Consider the following 21,620-nt stretch of genomic DNA (forward strand, 5'->3'; position numbering starts at 1 on the left):
GTGTTTTACTTGTGTAAAAACTCTATCAATTTTTTGGTCTTTGTGAGTCTCATAAGTGAAAAAATAAATCTTGTAGTATTCATTTGCATTTTTCAGAATGAGTAAGATTGAGCATTGGTTATAGATGGAACGTCACATTTTATGTTAAAGACCATGGATATGTAATGTAAAGGTGTGTGTGCATGTGAAAGTGGGGGAATAGTCTTGATATTTTCTTTGTTCCTTTTTGTCTTGTTAAGTAAAACAGATTATTACAGATTGTTAAATAGTCTTGGCACTCAGGATCACTGGGTCTAGTACAGTCTTATCACTCAGTGTGGTTCCTGGCATCACTTAGGAACTATTAGCAATGAGGAATCTCCGGCTCATCCTAGACCTGTTGAATCAGAATCTGTGTGCTAACAAGGTCTCCAGGTCATTTGTGTGCCCATTAAAGTTAGGGAAGCACTAATAGAGAGATTCACCTGGCCTAAAAATAAGGCTGTAGCCTCCCAAAGAGGGTATACAAATTAACCTTTTGGCTGGGCAGGGGGTGGTGGGGGGCGGGGGGGGGGGGGGCTGTGGCTCATGAACTTAGTTCTAAATTGGACTGGTAAAAATATTTAAGGTGTGAAATTTTGTGCCTTGAGAAACGGGAGCAGGGGTCTTTGGATACAACTTTGTCACTAGAATGTTTCATTTCCGCAGGGTCCAGAGGGTCCAGAATTTATTAGGATTGAAATAAAATTTTGAAATAGGGGCTCTAGGTTTAGGGCCAGGTTCTGGGGAGAGGTAACTGATAAGAAAGAGCTAGGTCGGCTAAGCAGTTCTAAGCGTCTGACTAGATTTCAGCTCCGGTCATGTTCTTACTTATGGTTTGTGAGTTCGAGCCCCAGGTCGGGCTTTGTACTGATGGTGTGGAGAGCCTGCTTGGATTCTCTCTCTCTCTGCCCCTTCCCCATTTGCACTCTTTCCCTCTCTCAAAAATAAATAAATAAACTTAAAAAAAAAAAACAACAACAACTGGGAATCGGGGAGATTTGGCCTGGGGCAGAAGTTGCCACCCTCTGGTCTAGACTCATTCTATGAGTACAGGGAATTAACTGCAGCTTTTTGAGCAGGTGGATGTGTCGTCTCAGAGGCTCCTGTGGAATTATTTAAACCGATAGTGAGATCTGGGAAAAAGGCATGAAAAAACAGAGCACCTTTTAACGATGTAGGAAAAAAGCATCTGGAAAATAAACTTTTTTTGAAGTCTAATACAGAGAAATTCACAAGTACAGTTTAATCAGTGGCTAATCATAAAATGAATTCACTTATGTAATCATACTCAAGGCAAGAAATAGAATATTAGAGCCCCAGAAGACCACTGTACCTCCTCCCTTCTCCCTAGCAGTGACCACAATAGCTTGACTTCTGACCCCTAGATTAATTTGCTTTTATTTGAATTTTGTATGAACGGAATCACACTAGCTGTATTATTTTGGCATCTGGGTTCTTTGACTAGTATTGAGAACTCTTTCGGTTTCATTGCTATATAGAATTTTTCTGTTAGAGTATGCCAGTATTTATCTATTTTGTTAATGAGTATTTGAGTTTTTCCCACTTTTAGGATGTTGCAAGTAATACTTCTTTAATCTTCTTGTTCTTCACATCTTTTGGTGTTCCTTAGTAAATGTCACCAGTTTTCCAAAGTAATTGTATCCACTCTTGCTGTACTACTAGTGTTGGGAGTGCTCTAGTTGTTCTGTACCACCGTCTGCAAGTTTGAGACCCTCCAGGGTAGAGGGATTACCTGGGTTGCTCCTAATAAAACTGCCTTGGGAGTATAGCCTGATTTCCTACCTTAGGAAGCATTTGATGGCTTGTTAACCCTGTTAGCCAGTAAGTAGGCATGTCTTGTCAGTTGTTGTCAGGCCCTCAGAGGTTTGGTTTAAGCCTGCTTCTGCTAAAATCATTCATTTCCTTCCCCAATTAAAAAAAAAAAAAAGGGTATATGTGCATGTGAATATACCAGTGTCCTGTCCAGAGATAAAATAGCTGTTAGTCTTACTTTGGTAATAAAATTTTTTTCTACTCTAAAAATTAAACTCATAATTAAGTGATTTTTTTTTTTTTTTTTCCAGAAAAGACCCCTAACACATTTCTAGACTAAAATATTGTAGTTTGGGCCGACTGCCAAAGGATCATACTGAGAATCACTGCCAAAGAATATGGGGAAGATGAATAAGAAAATGTAATTACGTTTCTCATCATTTGTTTATTACATTTAATCCTTACGCAGATTCTGTGAAGTAAAGGGAGGGTTGGGTATGCTATCTGTATCTTAGAAATGAGAAAACCAAAGAACCAAATAGGTTAAGTAAGTTCACCCCCAAGATAAATGGGTGAAACTGGATTCCAACCCAGCTCTGTTAGACTCAAAGCCCAGGGGTTCCCACCATATCAGGGTCATCTGAAAGGCGTTTCCACAAAAGGCCTACATTATTTAGCAGGAAGCAGTTTATAGCAGAGCCTGATTTCATACAGTACTGAAAATGGGTTCACTAGAGATTAGTTTCCTACTCATTGTAGGGGAGGAAAAACTCTCCTTCTCCCCTCTTGAGTTCTATGGCTGGTGCCTGTTAAACTGACAAGAGCCAGATTAACAGGAGGAGAGGTGTGTGTGTGTGTGTGTGTGTGTGTGTATTTATATATTATATAAATAAACACTTTTTTTTTTTATGTGGGCTAGGGCTTCACAGAAAAGACATGAAAAACCAAAAAGAGGTGGTTAGACTTGAGAGCTTATATACCATATTAACAAAGGGTGACAAATTACGAAGTGATGGGTGGGAGAATGGGTGAAATAGGTAATGGGAATTAAAGAGTACACTTATTATGATGAGCACTGAGCAATGTATATAATTGTTGAATCGCTGTGTTGTACACTTGAAACTAATATGACATTGTATGTTAACTGCACTGGAATTAAAATAAAAAAGCAAATGAAGTTAATTAAAAGTGCAAAAACATTATGAAGAAGTGACTAGACAAAGGAAAAGGAGTTTGGGCTTCTAAAAGCAGTAAATGTAGGAAGGTAAATATATGAGAAAAGTAATAGAAGATAAAGGGTTATTTTAGTAACGTTTGTTGGTGCTGACTCATCTCAGTGCTAACTTTACATCTTCTTCATGACCATAAAACTCCCTCAGAGTCTTCATGGCAGTCCTCATTTCTCAGAAGTTTCTGCTTTTAATCAGATAGGGGAAGTTAAGGGAAGACTTGTTTCTGTATCTGTTAAATCTCAATTGCTCACAGTAATCCATATGGCAAAGTGACATATTTAAGTGTATATTCTGATCCACCATGCTCCCTCACACAACACTACTATTATTCACAGGCAGTTAAGTACAATACATGTTTTCAAGTCACTGATCCATAGGATTACTTTGGTATAGATACCTGCAGAAACATGCTTGAATTTGTTGCTTATCTTAAGACAGACCCCAGAGCATCTTGTCTTCTACCCTGTCTTACCACCTCTACTGACCTGGGTTTTTTGTTTCTAACATTCCGATGAACGATTTTATCTAGGTAAGGTCTTGGCAGTGGGCTGGGTGCAGTGGAGTTGGAAATAAATCCACTAACCTTTGATAAGGGCATATTTCTATTTTTTTAAAATACTTATTTATTTTTGAGGGGCAAAAGAGAGGGGGGACAGAGGATTCGAAGTGGGCTCAGCACTGACAGCAGTGAGCCCGATGCGGGGCTCTAATTTATGAACTGCAAGATCGTGAGCTGAGCCAAAGTCAGGTGCTCAACATACTGAGCCACCCAGGCGCCTGATAAACGAGTATTTCTGAGGATAATGTCTTTTTATTCAGACTGATAGTGAAAATAATTAAGCCCATCTAGATGGTCTTTGAGTCAAGTTCTGCTTGATGGACCAACTTCTTATGTTCTCTTTGTTGGCTGCCCTCAGGGAAATCCTGGTAAATCTAATTGCCTTTAAATTTTAATTAAGAGTCTACCTGACCAGTTAATAGTTACATTTCTATTTGTGTTGCTAGTTTGGCCCATCAACTTTTTAATGTATGTGTGAATTTGTGAATGAATTACTGAGAGTACGAGCAGTGGAGAGGGGCAGAGGGAGAGGGAGACAGAATCCTAAGCAGGCTCCCATGACTCTGGGATCATGACCTGAGTGGAAATCAAGAGTGGACTGATCCACCCAGGTGGATGGGTGCTTTTATTGTCTCTTCTGCTTTTATTGTCAAATGATTTGGAATTTTAAGAATTCTTCTACCAGAATTTGCCTTTTTTCATGTTAACATATTCTGTGGAGCAGATTTGTGTCTATCATATGTCTGAAGGCCCTGTAGGGAAAAATGCAGTTCTGTTTACTCCTGTAGTGAATTGTGCAAAATGAAACAGACCTTCAAGACCATCTTTTCCAACTTTATACTTTTTCTGAACCTCTTTTCCAGTGCTGTGCACTCAGTCCTTATCAGTGAGCTGATGCCTTTACCTCACCACTAAGGGCAAGTAGAAACTTTATTCCCCCCTGCAAAATGTGGGATTTAGTGTGAAGATATTGCTTCAAATTTGGCTCTACCCATGGGTGTGCTGAGTGACCTAAGGCAAGAAAATTATTAAGGAGGCTTGTGGAAAATTATATCTGAAAACATGAGAGATACAACTTTTTGTGCTTAATAGATTTTCCTTTTCCTTTATTTTTATTATGTATTTTTGTCATCACTGGTGAGTCTTCTGTCAAACTTTGGCTTCAAGCCCTTGGAATTGCCTCTCATTCCTTCTTCCTACCTTGCCCTGCTCTCCACATAATTGTTCACATTTGTCTTTCTTCTTAACAAGTGTCTGAAACAACTAGTTGACAGAATATTAAGACTTTTAATTACAGTTTTCAGCTCTAATTCAAGGAAAGGAATTCCTATTTCTTGGTACTGAAGAGCTGCTTTTTTTTTTTCTTTGCTAGATTTTTGTGGCTTTCTGAATATTCTAATACCCTAATCTCTCACTTTAATAGCTTTATCTATTGAAAGAACTCCTTTAAAAAAAAAAAAAGTTGAAATGGGAGGTGTAGGATCTGCTCTTTACTTATTTATCTTAACCAAGTTTCTAAAACTAATGAGACAGCATGATTAGCTTTCCACTAATAATAAGACATTTATTGGGAGAGTACCGTTATGTTGCAAGGGTGCAGTTTATATTGACTGAGTGAGTGCTATGTTGAAAGTTCTCTATGGTTTCTCCATTTGTGGCCATTTCAGGCTCTTTTTGCCCATAAGACCTATTTCACGTTCCCTTTTTACAGATAAGAAAACAGGTTCAGAGTAGTAATTTTATCTTAGGATCTCATGGCTTCAAAGTGGTACCATCTGGACTTCAAGTGAGTGAACGTAGGAAGTGAGTGAATGTATCTTCATTTAAGTACATTTGTAATGTTTTCTTAATGTAAATATAAATACATAATATAAAAGCACTAGAAAAACCCACTTTGGCAAGAATACCTTGAAAGATTAGAAACATTTGGTACCCAGCATTTTTACTGGTCTTTTGAAAGATTTCTGCCTCTTTAACTTTTGAACCGTAAGAGAAGGTTTGTTTGTTTTTTAATTTTAGTTGACACACAATGTTAAATTAGTTTCAGGTGTACAGCATAGTGATTCGGTAACTTTATACATTATCTTCTGCTTACCCCAAGTGTAGCTACCAACTGTCACCATACAACTCTATTACAGTACCATTGATTAAATCCCTTATTCTGTACTTTTCATCCCTGTGACTTATTCATTCCATGACTGGAACCCTGTACCTCTCACTCTTGCTTCACCTGTTTTTGCCTATCACCCCACCCCTTTTCTCTGGCACCACTAGTTTGTTTTCTGTGTGTCTGGGCCTGTTTCTACTTTTTGTTTGTTTTGTTTTTTAGATTCTACATATGAGTGAAATCATATGGTATTTGTCTTTTTCTGTCTGACTTATTTCACTTAGCATAATACTCTCTAGCCAAGATATGCTGAGTAATGTTCCATTGTATACGTATATCACATCTTCTTTACCCATTCATCTATGGAGACTTAGGTTGTTTCCATATCATGGTTATTGTAAATAAATGCTGCAAAGAACATAGGAGTGCATTATCTTTTTGAATTAGCGTTTTTGTTTTCTTTGGGTAAATATCCAGTAGTGGAATTACTGAATCATAGGATAATTTTGTTTTAATTTTTTGAGGAGCCTCCGTACTGTTTTCCATAGTGGTTGCACCAACTTACGTTCCCATCAGCTGTGCAGGAGGGTTCCTTTTCTTCCATATCCTCACCAACATTGTTGTTTTTTGTCTTTTTGCCGCTAACCATTCTGACAGGTATGGGGTGATATTTCACTGTGGCTTTGATTTGCATTTCTCTGACAATTAGTGATGTTGAGCATGTTCTCACATGCCTGTTGGCCATTTCTGTATCTTTGGAGAAATATCTATTCAGGTGCTCTGCCCATTTTGGAACAGATTGTTTTCTTTGTTTGTTTGTTTGTTTGTTTCGTTGTATAAGTTCTTTATGTATTTTGGATATTAGCCCCTTACTGGATATATCATTTGCAAGTACCTTCTCCCATTCAGTAGGTTGCCTTTTCATTTTGTTGATGGTTTCCTTTGCTGTGCAAAAGCTTTTTATTTTGGTGTAATCCCAGTAGTTTATTTTTGCTTTTGTTTCCCTTGCCTGAGGAGACATGTAGAAAAATATGGCTAAGGTTGAAGTCAATGAGATTACTGCTCATGTTTTCTTCTTCTAGGAGTTTTATGGTTTCAGGTCTCATATTTAGATCTTTAATCCGTTTTGAGTTGAGTTTTGTGTATGATATAAGAAAGTGGCCCAGTTTCATTCTTTTGTCTAGTTTTTTCAACACCATTTGTTCAAGAGACTGTCTTTCGCCATTGTATGTTCTTGCTTCCTTTGTCATAGATTAATTGGCCATATGAGCATGGGTTTATTCCTGGGCTCTCTATCCTGTTCCACTGACCTGTGTGTCTGTTTTTGTGCCAGTACCGTACTGTTTGGATTACTGCAGCTTTGTGGTGTGCCCTAAAATCTGTTGATTGTGCTAGCTCCAACTTTTTTCTTCTTTCTCAAGATTGCTTTGGCTATTTGGGGTCTTAAGTGATTCCATACAGATTTTAGTACTATTTGTTGTAGTTCTGTGAGGATAAGGTATTTTTTAAAGAAAATACTCAGCTGCCACTGTTAAGTGGTGTTTTCTTGAAGGCAGCTCAAGAACAGTAAAAATGAATATGAGTCACATTTTATAGCCCCTCCGCCCCAGCACGCAGGAATGATAATGTTGCGGTTTTTCCTCAGCATTGCAGTGCTGCAGCTGTTTTTCAGCAGATGATAGCTTTTGATGTCTTGCTATGTAGAACTCACACGGTCGAAATTGAAACAGCATGCTGTAGGATTGGCAGCATTTTCTTTCCTGGCATTTTCTAGTAGCTTCTGGCTACATTGGCAGGGCTATGTGGAAGATGTTACAAGTCTGGACTTGCCTTAAAAGAATTCTCATTTGTGCTGGCTTTGTCAATAAGTTAGCAGTTGGGTGAAATAAATGTATCGGTGGATGGGGGGAATCAAGGATACTTAGAGTTTGAAAATGCCTAATGCTTGTGAAGTTTTTGGTGACATTGTGATAAAGTGGGAGATTTATGGGAATTCTGTTCTTTCTTCCGTGAAGAAAACCGTGTAACTCACATGTAAACAGTACCTGAAACTGGTTAGAAGCAGTTTCATCCTGAAACTGTCTTAGCAAGCAGCCTTTGTACTGCTACGCTTGAGGAGAAAGAATTAAGTTTGGTAAAAATTTTCTATCTACAGATTTGCTTTTGAGGCTTTAGAGGAAAGACGTCATTGTAGATGAGGGAAAAAATATGTAGTTGTGTTAGTTTAGGGTTGAGCCAATCGCATATTCAGGCTATAAACCCTCAATTATTAAAGGAAAAACTGCCTGATATTTTTTCTGTTTTAAATGCATATGTACACCTGTGGAAAACTTTCTTGTGCCTGGTATCTAATAGGTACTTAAGAAATGTTTATTGAACACATTTTTACATATGAAGAAAATGAAGCTCAGAGAGGGAATTAGATGACTTGTTCTAGGTCATATTCTCAGCACACTGTGGTTAACATTTGTAATCAGCATATAGTTGTTATCAATACCTACTGGATTTATTAGGTATATTAATGCAGTTTTTTTCATATCTCCCTTCGGTGGGCTATAGTTTTAATTAGGCTTTCGGTCACTGAAATCTTGAAATAGTCTTGCTTAGACCTGAAGCAGGTTATAACTAGAGTAACCATATAATTTACCGTGCAAACTAAAACACTTCAGAGGGCTATACTCAGAATTCAGGTGGGATAGCATGTACAAACCAGCTTTGTTCCAGGCAAACTAAGACCTATGGTCACACGAGGTTTTTATTTTTTAAAGTAAACTTTTTATTGGCATGTAGCATACATTCAGAAAGTCCATAAATCCTGAGTGTACAGCTTAATGAATTTTTAAAAACTGAGCCAACCTGCCTCAAAAAATAGAACATTACTAGTCTCCCAGAAGCCCCCTCCCACCCTCTTCTGGTCACTGCCTCTTCTTTGCAAGATAACCATTCTTTTAACTGATGAGTTTTTGTCTGTTTTTGAACTTTATGTAAGTGGCATTATATAGTATGCACTGTTTGTGTCTGGCCTCTTTGGCTCAGCGTTCTTGTGGGCCTCATCCATGTTGTATGTAGTGATTGTTCCTTCATTTCATTGTTTTTTAATATTCCATTGTGTTGAATATGCTATAATTTATACAACATACTATTGACAAACATTGGGGTTGTTTTAATTTGGGGCTAACAGGAATAGTGCTCCCATGAACATATTTGTTGATGAGTCTTTTGGTGAATGTATATACTCATTTCTCTTGGGTATATAATTAGAAGTGGAATTGTGAAGTATGATATATGAATGTTCAGCCTTAGTAGGAATGCCACTTTTGCTAAGTGTTAAACCTGTCTGTACTTCCTCTAGCAGTAGGTGAGCGGTCCAGTTTCTCTGCATCTTTACCGATACTGTGTATTGTCTGTCTTTTTCATTTTAGCCATATTGGGGACAGTGTAGTGGGATCACATTGTGATTTTAACTCGATAACTACAGATGGTGAGTTCCTTTTCATGTGCTGATTGACCATTTGGATCTTCTTTGGTAATGCCATTTGGATTCTCCTTTATGTTTGCCTCAAGCCTTTCCCATTTTTCTATCAGTTTCTCTCTTCTCCTTGTTGAGTTGTAGTTGTTTATATATTCTGGGTGGTAATCAGTTGTTATTATACATACCACAAATATCTTTTCCTCTAATTTGTCTTTTCTGCTTATTACAGTGTTATGGGATGAATTTAATTTTAGTGTCCTCCAGTTTATCGATATTTTTCTTTTGTGGTTAGCACTTCTTGTGTCCTATTTAAGAAATGTTTGCCTACCCCAAGATCATGGAGATGTTCTTTGTCATTTTCTAGGCCTGTAATTAACCTTTCACATTTAAGTGTATAGTCAATCTAGAGTTCATTTTTTGTGTGTAGTGTGAGGTAGAAGTCAAATTCATTTTCTTTTTTTTTTCTTTTAAGTTTCTATTTGTTTATTTTTTTAGTGATCTCTACACTCAACATGGGGCTCGAACTCATGACCCTGAGATCAAGCGTCACACGCACTTCCGACTGAGCCAGTAAGGGACCCCCAAAATTCATTTTCTATATGGATGGCAAATTGACTGCATTATTCTTTGTCCTAGTACCACATTCCTGCAGCTTTATAATACATCTTGATATACGGTAATGAAGTTCCCCAGCATTGTTGTTCTTAGTACTTGTCTTGGCTATTATTGGCCCATCGTATTTCTGTAACATTTTAGGATCTTAGTTTCCATCCACAAAAACAGCTTAGGTTTTGATTGGGATTGTATGGACCCTAAGGATGGTGAGTTGACATTTCATTTATTTAGAAGTTGTCTTCTAATCCAGGCATGTAGTAAATCTCTTCATTTATTTAGGTATTGTTTAATTTCTCTCAGTGTTTGGTAGTTTTCAGAATAGAGGTCTCAAATATCTTTCAGATTTACTTCTACCTTCTGGTAGTTTAAAAATTCACCGAGGTAAAATTTACACAATATAATGAACCATTTTAAAGTGAACAATTTAGGGGCGCCTGGGTGGCTCATTAGGTCAAGCGTCAGACTTTGGCTCAGGTCATGATCTCGCAGTTCGAGCCCTGCATCGGGCTCTGTGCTGACAGTTCAGAGCCTGGAGCCTGTTTCAGATTCTGTGTCTCCCTCTCTCTCTGACCCTCCCCTGTTCATGCTCTTGTCTCTCTCTGTCTCAAAAATAAATAAACGTTAAAAAAAAAAAATTTAAAGTGAACAATGTAGTACAGTTCAGTGTTGTGCAGTCACCATCTCCGTCTAGTTCCAAAACATTTCCATCACTGCAGAGTAAAGCTCCTTAAGCATTTTGTCTCCACTGCCCACTCTCCCACCCCTCAGCCCCTGCCAACCACCTGTATACATTCTGTCTCTAATGGATTTATTTATTCTGGATATTTCATATAAATGAAATCCTGTAGTATTGATATTTTGTATCTGACTTATTTCACTTAGTATGTTTAAAAAAATTTTTTTGGGGGGCGCCTGGGTGGCTCAGTCGGTTAAGTGTCCGACTTCGGCTCAGGTCACGATCTCGCGGTCCGTGAGTTCGAGCCCCGCGTCGGGCTCTGGGCTGATGGCTCAGAGCCTGGAGCCTGCTTCTGATTCTGTGTCTCCCTCTCTCTCTGCCCCTCCCCCGTTCATGCTCTGTCTCTCTCTGTCTCAAAAATAAATAAAACGTTAAAAAAAAAACAATTAAAAAAAATTTTTGTTTTTACATTTGTATTTATTTTTGAGAGAGAGAGAGAGAGAGAGAGAGAGAGAGACAGAGCATACTTGGGGGAGGGGCAGAGAGAAAATGAGACACAGAATCTGAAGCAGGATCCAGACTCTGAGCTGTCAGCACCAGAGCCTGATACGGGGCTCAAACTCACAAACTGTGAGATCATGACCTGAGTCGAAGTTGAATGCTTAACCAACTGAGCCACCCAGGCGTCCCTCACCTAGTATGTTTTTGAGGCTCATTCCTCGATTGTAGTATGTGTCAGGTCTTCATTCCTTTTTATGGCTGAATAGTATTCTGCTGTAGGTATATACCATAATTTGTTTATCCATTCATCTGTTAATGGACATTTTGAGCTGTTTGTACTATTTGGCTGTTGTGAACAGTGTGCTGTAAACACGCATTTACATGTACTTGTTCGAGTACCTGTTGGCAGTTTTTGGGGCATATGCCTCAGAATGGAACTGCAAGGTTGTATAATTCTGTTTGACTTTTTAAGGTGCCACTACCTTTCCCATAGCAGCTGAACCATTTCACGTTCCCACAAGCAATGTGCACGGGTTTTAGTTTCTCTGTGTCTTCCTTAATACTTGCTGTTTTCCATAGTGTTTTGGTGTTTGGGATGGTATCTTAAGTGGTTCCAGTTTTTTGTTACTTCATTTTCCATGTTGCTGATGTATAGAAATACATTTGCTTTTTTTCCGTATAAACTTCGTATTTAGCGACCTTCTTAACTTCATTTAATTCTAATAGTTTATTTATGTGTTTATTGGATTTTCTCTATACATCTGGATTTTGGATTTTCAAGTGCTTTCTTATTCTTCTGTTCCTTTTTCATGTACTTTGCTATTTTATGGATGCAGTATTTTTGTGAATGGCTTGGAGAATTTCTTTAGAATTTAAATTCTGTTTAAAATTTTATTGCCCTTGTTTCCTTAGTGGTTGATTCTGTTGCTTTTCATTTTGGTTCTTCTTAATTTTGTTAGGTATTTCTTAAATATCTGGTGATCTTTGGTTATCTAGTCATGTTTATGAAGGATCAGGGTGGTTGGTTTTGGGGGCTGATACTGGCTGGCTTCCTCTCAGTTTTTTGTGGTCTGTTTTTCCAGAAGAGCTTTTCTCTAAATGAGATTACTGATGCAGAATCCTGTGTGAGTTTATTTGTTTTTTAAATTTTTTAACGTTATTCATCTTTGAGAGACAGAGACAGAGCATGAGTGGGGGAGGGGCAGAGAGAAAGGGAGACACAGAATCCAAAGCAGGCTCCAGGCTCTGAGCTGTCAGCACAGAGCCCGACGTGGGGCTCGAACTCACAGACCGCGAGATCTTGACCTGAGCCAAAGTTGGATACCTAACCGACTGAGCTACCCAGTCGCCTGAAGTTTTATAGTAATTTTATTTTATTTTTTATTTTTTTAAATGTTTATTTATTTTTGAGAGAGAAAGAGACGGAGCACCAGCAGGGGAGGGGCATAGAGAGAGGGAGACACAGACAGGCTCCAGGCTCTGAGCTGTCAGCACAGAGCCTGATGTGGGGCTCGAACCCACGGACTGTGAGATCATGACCTGAGCTGTAGTCGGATGCTTACCTGACTGAGTCATCTAGGCGCCCCTTTGTGAATTTGTTTTAAGGGCCAACAGCAGCCAGATAGATAGGCTTAGGACCTAAAATTTATTCTAGGGCTCAAGTGCTTTGAGACTTTTTTCTTTCGTTGCTTTAGTTTCCTCTCTCTTGATTCTCCACCTCCCCCACCATTTGTGGATGTCTGGAGCAATGTCAGGCTCAGCCCCACTTTTCTTTTGTCCCTAGCACCCATGCTGGATGTTCTTCTCAGCAGATCTGGATACTAAGCCTTGGGAACTCAAGTTTATACCGGAAGTAAGGCTGTCTTGAGTGGCTCTGCTGTTCTGTGAGCAATCCTTTAATTCCCTTGATTTCCCTATGACTTTTATTTTATTTTAGAAACAGAGTGTACACAAGCGGGGGAGAGGGAGAGGGAGAGAGAATCTTAAGCAGGCTCTACACTCAGCACAGAACCCCAACGCGGTGCTCAATCCCAGGACCCTGGGACCATGAGCTGAGCCAAAACCAAGAGTTGGACACTCAACCGACTGAGCCACCCAGGTGCCCCTGATTTCCCTATGCTTTAATTCAGTTTATTTATTTTTTTATTATTTAAAACTTTTTTTATTATTATGTTTATTTATTTTGAGAGAGAGAGAGAGACAGAGTGCGAGTGGGGGAGGGGAAGAGAGAGAGGGAGACAGAATACAAAGGAGACTCCAGGCTCTTGAGCTATCAGTGCAGAGCCCCACATGGGGATCAAACCCACGAGTGTGAGATCATGACCTGAGCCGAAGTTGACGCTCAACTGACTGAGCCCCCCCAGGCACCCTTTTAATTCAGTTTCTTGATTCTGGGCTTGGTGTTCTCTGTTCAGGGAATTGGGACATTTCTTGCCTCCTTATAAGTCCTTTCCTATGCTTGCTTTGCTTGGGTTGCTATTTCTTCTGCTATGGCTTTTCTGTCAACTTAGTCTTTTTCTTCTAGAAACTCTTTCCTTCTCTCCATTCTGCTTGTTTTTATTTTATTTTATTATTTTTTTTATTAAATTTTTTTTACATTTATTTTTGAGAGACAAAGAGAGACAGAGCACAAGTTGGGGAGGGGCAGAGAGAGAATGAGACACAGAATTTGAAGCAGGCTCCAGGCTCTGAGCTGTCAGCACAGAGCCCCACACGGGGCTCGAGAACCATGAAATCATGACCTGGGCCAAAGTCGGATGCCCAACTGGCTGAGCCACCTCCCTTCTGCTCTTTAATGGGTCTATTTCTTATCTTTAGATGTTATGAATTTATTATTTTTTAATTATGAAAGTTAGAACATAAAACACGTGTATCTACTCCCTAACTTAAAGAAAACATAAATCGAAGTTCCTATTCTCTGATTGTATTGCACTCCCTCTCATGCGACTGTTAATATCATCTTGTGTGTGCATTTCTGAACAACAAAGAGCATTGTTTTGAAAGGGTTTGAGCTTTGAATAGTGACATACTGCATGAATCCTTCTGCATCTTGTTTTTTTCCATTCATCATGGTTCTTTTGTTTGTTCAGTCTCTTAGTATACTATCTTTTCTGCTGTTTTAGTGGAATTTGGACAAAGGGGATAATTCAGCTCACGTATTTCTTACTATGACTTTTTTAAAAGGGAGATTTAAGCACCTTTTGGATATATTGTCACTACAGACATGGAAGAGAAAGGACTTGATGTTACCTCTTCTTGTTTCAACTGGTGATGATAGGCGAATATGATACCCCGCCATGTTATACAAGCTAGACAATTGAGTCTTCCTGCTGACCTCTATTTGGTGTTATAAATTCTTTTGGAGACAGTGAAATAGAATTCATTTGTGTGTAGGATTTAACTGAGGTTTAGTTGAAGATTTGAGTTCTTATTGCTGGAAAGAATTTTTAGAAGTCATTTAGTACAAACTGGACTAAAGAAACCCAGGCCCAGAGAAGGTGAGTGACTTGTCTGAGGTGATCCAGGTGGAAAACACAGGGGCCAGAAATCACTTTTGCAGTTTGTTATTCTTTCCACTTTACTACAGTTAATCGGAGGTTAAAGTCCCCTTTTGCTAATACTCAACTTTGACTTTTGCCTGTTTATTTGAAAAGCAAGAGATTTTTAGTGCATAAGAAGTAACAAATCTTTGAACTGATCTTTATTTGCTGTGTTTTCCTTAGGATCAGAATGGTTTCAATCCCAGAGTACTATGAAGGCAAGAATGTCCTCCTCACCGGAGCTACCGGTTTCCTAGGGAAGGTACTTCTGGAAAAGTTGCTGAGGTCTTGTCCTAAGGTGAATTCAGTGTATGTTTTGGTGAGGCAGAAAGCGGGACAGACACCCCAAGAGCGAGTAGAAGAAGTTATTAGTGGCAAGGTAAGTGTAGAAAATGATCACTTGGAGGAAAGAAAAGAATGTGTGTATGTATAATTACTGTAATCATCATCAGTTCAGTTTATTTCTTCGGTGTCCTGAAAAAATTAGTACCAAAAAAAGAGTCTTGCAGGATGGTAATAAATGGGATATGACTTGTGATCAGTAGGAGAAAGGAAGGTTTCCTCTGTGATGGGCAAAATTGTATAACAAGTTCTAAAATAGCTATATGGTACATACTTAATGTGTTTTCAGAATATTTGGAACATATTGTTTGTAATTACTAGATATTTTAAATAGTATTCAGAATAATAATAACGAAGACGTAGTTTCTAACTACCTAATGTGCTGTGATAACACTTAAAAATTTGTAAGCACTGACTGCTTCCCATAACAGTATTAGGAAGTAGAAAAGGCACATATTATTATTGCACAAATAACATGATGACAGAGGGGTAATATAGGATATGACAATATGTCATGTATTTTGAACCTTTAGAAAAATATTGCTAAGAAAAAAATGGAAATGAGCTGGAGTAAAATTAATTTCATAATCCTAAGCTTTGAATTCTCTCAGAATGAATGAATTAGATTATCTGACATTCATTGATAGTAAGTTTAGTACAGTAGCTATGTAAGTTTTTAGTTATTAGGTATTATCTAGTACCTTTTAATCACTTGTAATTAGTATGCTTTAATTCCCTTCCTGATTACTCCCTCCCCTAGTGGGAGGTGATTCATTGTTACTCATTTTTTATATTTCAGAAAACATTTACTATGCATATTCAGTGCTGGGAACTTGACTTGATTGATGTAGGGGGTTGAATGGAGGGATAAATAAGATAGAATCCTTGCCATAATGAAGACTGCCTATAAGTTAGAGAGTTTTTAAGAGAGAAGAGAGGGTATAGAAGTGTCAAGAGAGACCAAATAGGAACAGTTATATTGAAGTTAATGTCTTGGTTGGAATTGGGGCCCGGGTAAAATGTCAAAGATTTGGGCATCTCCTCTGGGACCTCCAGGGCAGTGGATCTAAAGACTTTTCTCCCCAATAAGTCTAATTTGTAAAGAGAAAGCATACCTTACGCTTATTAAAGCCTGAAATTTATTGAACTTACGTGACTTAACCAAAACATATGACCATTATTTTCAATAAAAAGATACTTTGTCCTCATATATTTGTCTAAATTTTGACTAAAGTAATCCATAAAATTGTGTCATTTTATCTATGCCTTTAATTCCTTCCTGGTCCGTCCTGCCACTTAATCCTAGGCCACTCATTCCCCATTATGTATATAGCATTGCTAGTAAATCAATAAGATGAGTTCTTTTTATGTCAAGTATCAATGAATGCACACTTGAAGTTAGTAAGAAACTTAAAGGTAAAGCCTGCTATGATTTTGAAACAGGAGTAAAGAGCATAGGCTAGGAGCATATGCTGTAGTGGGACATTGTCTTATAGTGCAGTTTCTCAAACTATTGACATTTTGGACAGGATAATTTTTCGTTATCAGGAGTTGTCCTGTGCATTGTAGGGTGATCAGCAGCATTCTTGACTCCACCTGCTAGATGCCAGAAGCCCCTTCCCCCCACACTCCCAGTCGTGACAATCAAAAATGTCTCCAGATGTCACCAGATGTTCCCTGGGGGGTACAATTTCCCCAAGGTGAGAACCACTGATGAATGTCTCTGGGAAAGGAAACTCCATTAAGATGGTGATGATTAACTAAAATAATTAACCACAAAATAAATTCTAGAAAGGGAATAAAGTATATCAAAGAGGGCATTAGTGAACATAGTAAAGGAGGAACTAATTGGGGTACCGGTGAATTAAAAGCACCAGAAGACATAGTATTGAATAAATAGCTAGAAAGGGAAGAGTGTCAGGTTTGAGATGTAACTTGTGAAACAGCATGAACCTGTCTTGGTGGTGGAGATATCTGATACGATGGGGAGTTAAAAGGTCCTTGACAATCTGGGAGAATGAAAAATGTAAATTCAAGGTGTTAAAAGTACTTTTCTGATCATTCCTCAGGTTGCTTTTTTTCTGCTTGCCCCTTAAATATTGATATTCTACAGAGTTCTGTCCTAGGCCTTGATCTCGTCTAGATCCAGTTAGGTGATTACTCAGCACCTTCTATTTTATGTGAGACAAATGGTTGTATTTTAAATTAGCTTTGGAAAAAGCTTCATCTAGTCTGGACCTTGGGTGCTCATCACTGCTGCTACCTGGGTGGTCTTCTATTCCCAGGGCTACCTGCATGGGGGTAGTAAAGTCTATTTGGGTGGCCTGGCTCTTCTCTCCCCTAAACTCCCAGACCCACGGAGCCAGTTGTTTCTACTAGACCTGTCTTCTGGATGCCACATGGGCGCTTCACACCCATCCTTCAGAAAACTGAACTTGTATCTCCATAACTGTACTTCTTGCTCTTCCAGTATTTTCCACCTAATGAATTTATTCACTTAACAAGTGTTCATCATGTCCGCATCTTGCCAGGCGCTCGGCTATTTACGACCTGTGTGCTGAGCAAAGTAGGATGTGGTCCCTGTCCTTGTGGAGTTCACATTTCCTTATCCCTCATGTTGAGTCATTGGCCAAGTCATACTGACTTCTTTTTAACTCCCCAAACATAAATGCTGTCTCACTTTCAGGTGGTTATACATGCTGCTTTCTGTGCCTGGAACACTGTTCTTCAACTTTATAATCTCTGGTCCTTCCCCAGCTCGGTTAGTTGTTTCTCCCATACAGTCCCATAGCACTGTAATATTACCCTATTTTATTACCTTTAACACTGTATATTAATTGTTCGTTTGTCTGATTTTTCCAATCAGACTCTAAAGAGCTTGAGGCAAACATTATTGGTTTGTTTTCTCAGTGTCTAGAAGGTGCCTGGCTCATATGAAGTACTTGGTAGATATGTAATAATTAATATAAGAACACATTAATATTGAAGTCGCTAGCTAACAGCAGTAGAAGGGAAGTGAAAGTGAAAATTATATGTGCTGTCTATAGACTTTCTTTCCAGATCGAGAATCTCTGCTTAAACTGCAAGTATGGACTTGAAATGAAATGGAGAGTCAAAGTGTAATAAAGGAGGGATCTGGAGATAGCATCAGTGCTCTTCTGTAAAATCTGGGATGAAAAATTAAATTTGACTCACAACTGAATGTGCCTTTACACTGTAATCATTTTGGGATCTAACTGAATCTTTAGTTAATTTATTCCTTCTGGAATACTTAAATAATATTGAATTTTTGGGTTAGAATCCTGTATATATGCTATTTCTCAAGTTTGTCCAGAGTCTAATCTGCATATTTGCTTACCAGTATTTTTTTTCCTTCAACGTACTTTCTTTTTTCCCTTAAAATTTGGTCTCAGATTTTATGTAGACTACGAATAATGGTATTGTACTGTAATCAACTGAAATGGAATAAAGCCCAAAATAAAATGAAGTGATATATTAAGATCTGGATTTTAGAAATTTGAATGATCATTTTAAACATTGTCCTAATGTCTGTACTGTTTAAGTCTGAGGGACAATATAATCTAGTCAGCAAAGGCGTGAACAGTTCAGATTTAACTCTGTAAACTACTAGCTCTGTGTCCTTGGCAAGTTACTTAACCTCTGTATATCTCAGATTCCTCATCTGTAAAATGGGGATAATAATGTGGGCTTCGTAGGGTGTTTTATATACAGAATGATGGCAATTAAGAATAGAAATTTTAGGATGAACTTAGTTGGCATTTTAAGAATAGCGATCCTTGGTGGGGTGCTAATGGGTTTTACAAAGTTGAAAAATACTGCCCTAAAATACTTTTTCCCCTTGGATAGCTCTTTGACAGATTGAGAGATGAAAATCCAGATTTTAGAGAGAAAGTTATAGCCATCAACAGTGAACTCACCCAACCTAAACTGGCTCTTAGTGAAGAAGATAAAGAGATCATCATAGATTCTATCAATATTATATTCCACTGTGCAGCTACAGTAAGGTTTAATGAAAATTTAAGGTAAGTAAAGATATTATATGATATGTGAACTTCAACATAGTTAAAAGATCTATTCGAATTATTTTTAGTCAAATTGTTTTGAAAGTGATTTGAAACTGTTTGCCCTGTGTCAGTTGTAGCTTTTGGTGACCTAAAGAGTGTTAAAGGAGTTTTTCTCCTTGTTACCAATTTAAAAACATTGGATAGCTAGTGGCTGTGTATTAGAAGAAGTTGCCATGAATTTAAGTGTAGGGCAGGGAAGCAGAGAGTAGAAGAAAGAGAAATTTACCTTCAGTAGGAGTGTTGGTTTTAACAACTAATAGTGTTTGTTTCCTCTTCCTCCACTTTTTCAGAAGCCTATACCCCAGCAGATTTATTTTTCCACTTCACACATACCCATCTGAAAATTAGAAAAAAATTAGGCTCAGGTTTTGTAGCATAAAATGGCTTATAAACTTAAGTCATACCTTGTGTTTTTTTAAAAAACTTGGTAGCAGTGTTAGGGATAGGCTACATTGGACATGAGTTTAATTAGAAAAATAACCTGGACTTCTGTCCAGATGCCTTTTCTTTTTTTAAAAAAAAATTTTTTTTTTTTTTAACATTTATTCATTTTTGAGAGACAGAGAGAGACAGAGCATGAGGAGGGAAGGGGCAGAGAGAGGGAGACACAGAATCTGAAACAGGCCCAGGCTCTGAGCTGTCAGCACAGAGCCCAAAGCAGGGCTCAAACTCACAGACTGCGAGATCATGACCTGAGCCGAATTCGGATACTCAACCGACTGAGCCACCCAGGCGCCCCTGTCCAGATGCCTTTTCAAGAAAAAAGCTTTTTAAATGTTTACTTTTTTTAAAAAAAATCTAACAAATATGTACTTCGAAAAATGGTGCTTATTCAAAGGATTCTTTTTGATGGTATGTTCAAAAATACCATTTTATAATGTTAATCTAATTGTATGGTCGATTGTATGCCAGTTAAAGTGGTGCAGATTATTTTAGGTTTCACAATTACTTGAAGGCCTTCCTAGAATGTTTTTAAGTTAAATTTTGATTATAAAGGGTTTTGAGATTATTTCTCATCAAGTCTTCTATATAGAAGTATAAACCTTAATTGATACTATATATATACAATGTGACAGTTCGGTGCCAAAGCGTTAAAATATGTTTTGCCTATGTTCCAGGTGAGGGCACTGTAGTAGTCACTTACATTTCTTTAATTGTACTTTATAGTTTTCAGGGTATTTTCTCATGCATTATTTTATTCTGTGCTAATGTTACCACTGTGATATCGTGGGCAAGTCCATTTTATACTTGAGTGTACCAGAAAGGACATGAGCTTTGGAATTACATACCTTAGTTTTAACTTTGACTTTATCTTTTATTATCTGGTGATAATGATTTATTTACTTTTTAGTTGTTTCTGTGCAGCCGTTATGTGTTCATGATTCAAAAGTGACAAAAGAATCTTAGTAGAGGTATGGTAGAATCTCACTTTCATAAAAGATGTGTGTACATATATGTGTATTTAGATAACATCTTTCGATACTTGCCACTTATCTTTGGATAGTGTGATTACAGGTAGGTTTTTAGTATTAAATAGTCAACAGATATTCCCCCCCATAGTTCTAGCTTTCATTATTTTTCATAACCAACAGAAAATTCACACAGCCTTATGAAACTGTTTTCAAGAAAAACAGGTATATGTTTATTGGATAGTTGTGCTGTAGGTGCTTTTAAATGGGAAATTGATTTGCAGACTGGCAATATTAATTAGGATGAAACTCCTCAAAGTGACTTACGTACCAAATTTTCAAGGAACCTTCTCCCTCTGTCTATCCTCCTCAGGGTAAACGGGGCTACCATTAACGAAAGGGAAATCTTTTCATTATTCTCTCTTTTACTAGTGATCTGATAGTGGAATGGGAATTATAGATGAATTATAAACTCTATTGCCTTGTCAAGGCATCTGTATTTACTGACCTAACCTTAGTCATTACATTGAAATTATTGTTTTCTGTTAAGCAGTTTTAATGGATATTAACATGTAAGTGGGAATATTGCAACATTAGATTTGGGCCATACATTCTAAAATACCATAGTTTAGGGGGGCGCTTAGGTGGCTCAGTCGGTTGAACATCCGACTTTGGCTCAGGTCATGATCTCACAGTTCGTGAGTTCGAGTCCCGTGTCAGGCTCTGTGCTGATGGCTCGGAGCCTGGAGCCTGCTTTGCATCCTGTGTCTCCCTCTCTCTCTGCTCCTTCCCTGCCTCACACGTTGTCTCTCTTTCAAAAATAAATAAAGATTAAAAAATTTTTTTTTTTTAAATACCGTAGTTTGGTATATAATAACTGCTTAAAAAAGTTACTCTTTATAATCATTTTTTAAGTTAACCCACAAATAAAAAATGGCACAAAGCCTTTATTGCCAGGGCAAAAAATAACCCAGATTATACTTCCAATATTATACCCAGTATTTTGGGAGAAACCAAGATAAATTGCACAGAGATCCTGTTTGCAAAGTCCATATAGTCTAATAAGGGAGATAGATTGCTTAAATAACCATAATAAAGCGTAGAAAATAAGGAGTTACTGAAGAACATACATTAAGTGCTGTGAGAATTGAGAGGCAGTAGAGCTCATTTAGTTTTAGATATGGTGGTTTATAAACCTTGAGGTGGGAAAAAGTGGGTATCAAGATTATGCATTATAAAGAAATACTGACCTGAGAAAGATGAGGAGAGAGTGATTTTGAGGATAATGA

At 37.9% G+C, this 21,620-nt stretch overlaps 1 protein-coding gene across 6 annotated transcripts in view; it reads left to right on the forward strand.

Moving 5' to 3' along the window:
* The window catches only part of FAR1 (fatty acyl-CoA reductase 1), a 78,110-nt gene that overhangs the window by 25,611 nt on the left and 30,879 nt on the right, over window positions 1-21,620 (forward strand). For all 6 annotated transcript variants that reach the window (XM_045484595.1, XM_045484599.1, XM_045484596.1 and 3 more), the window contains 2 exons: window positions 14,679-14,874; window positions 18,705-18,880. In XM_045484595.1, coding sequence (XP_045340551.1) covers window positions 14,686-14,874; window positions 18,705-18,880 — 365 coding nt within the window. In that variant the 5' untranslated portion in view covers window positions 14,679-14,685. The remainder of the gene's footprint in view (window positions 1-14,678; window positions 14,875-18,704; window positions 18,881-21,620) is intronic.

This window comes from Leopardus geoffroyi, chromosome D1 (assembly GCF_018350155.1).
Source record: "Leopardus geoffroyi isolate Oge1 chromosome D1, O.geoffroyi_Oge1_pat1.0, whole genome shotgun sequence".
Taxonomy (NCBI): Eukaryota; Metazoa; Chordata; class Mammalia; order Carnivora; family Felidae; genus Leopardus; species Leopardus geoffroyi.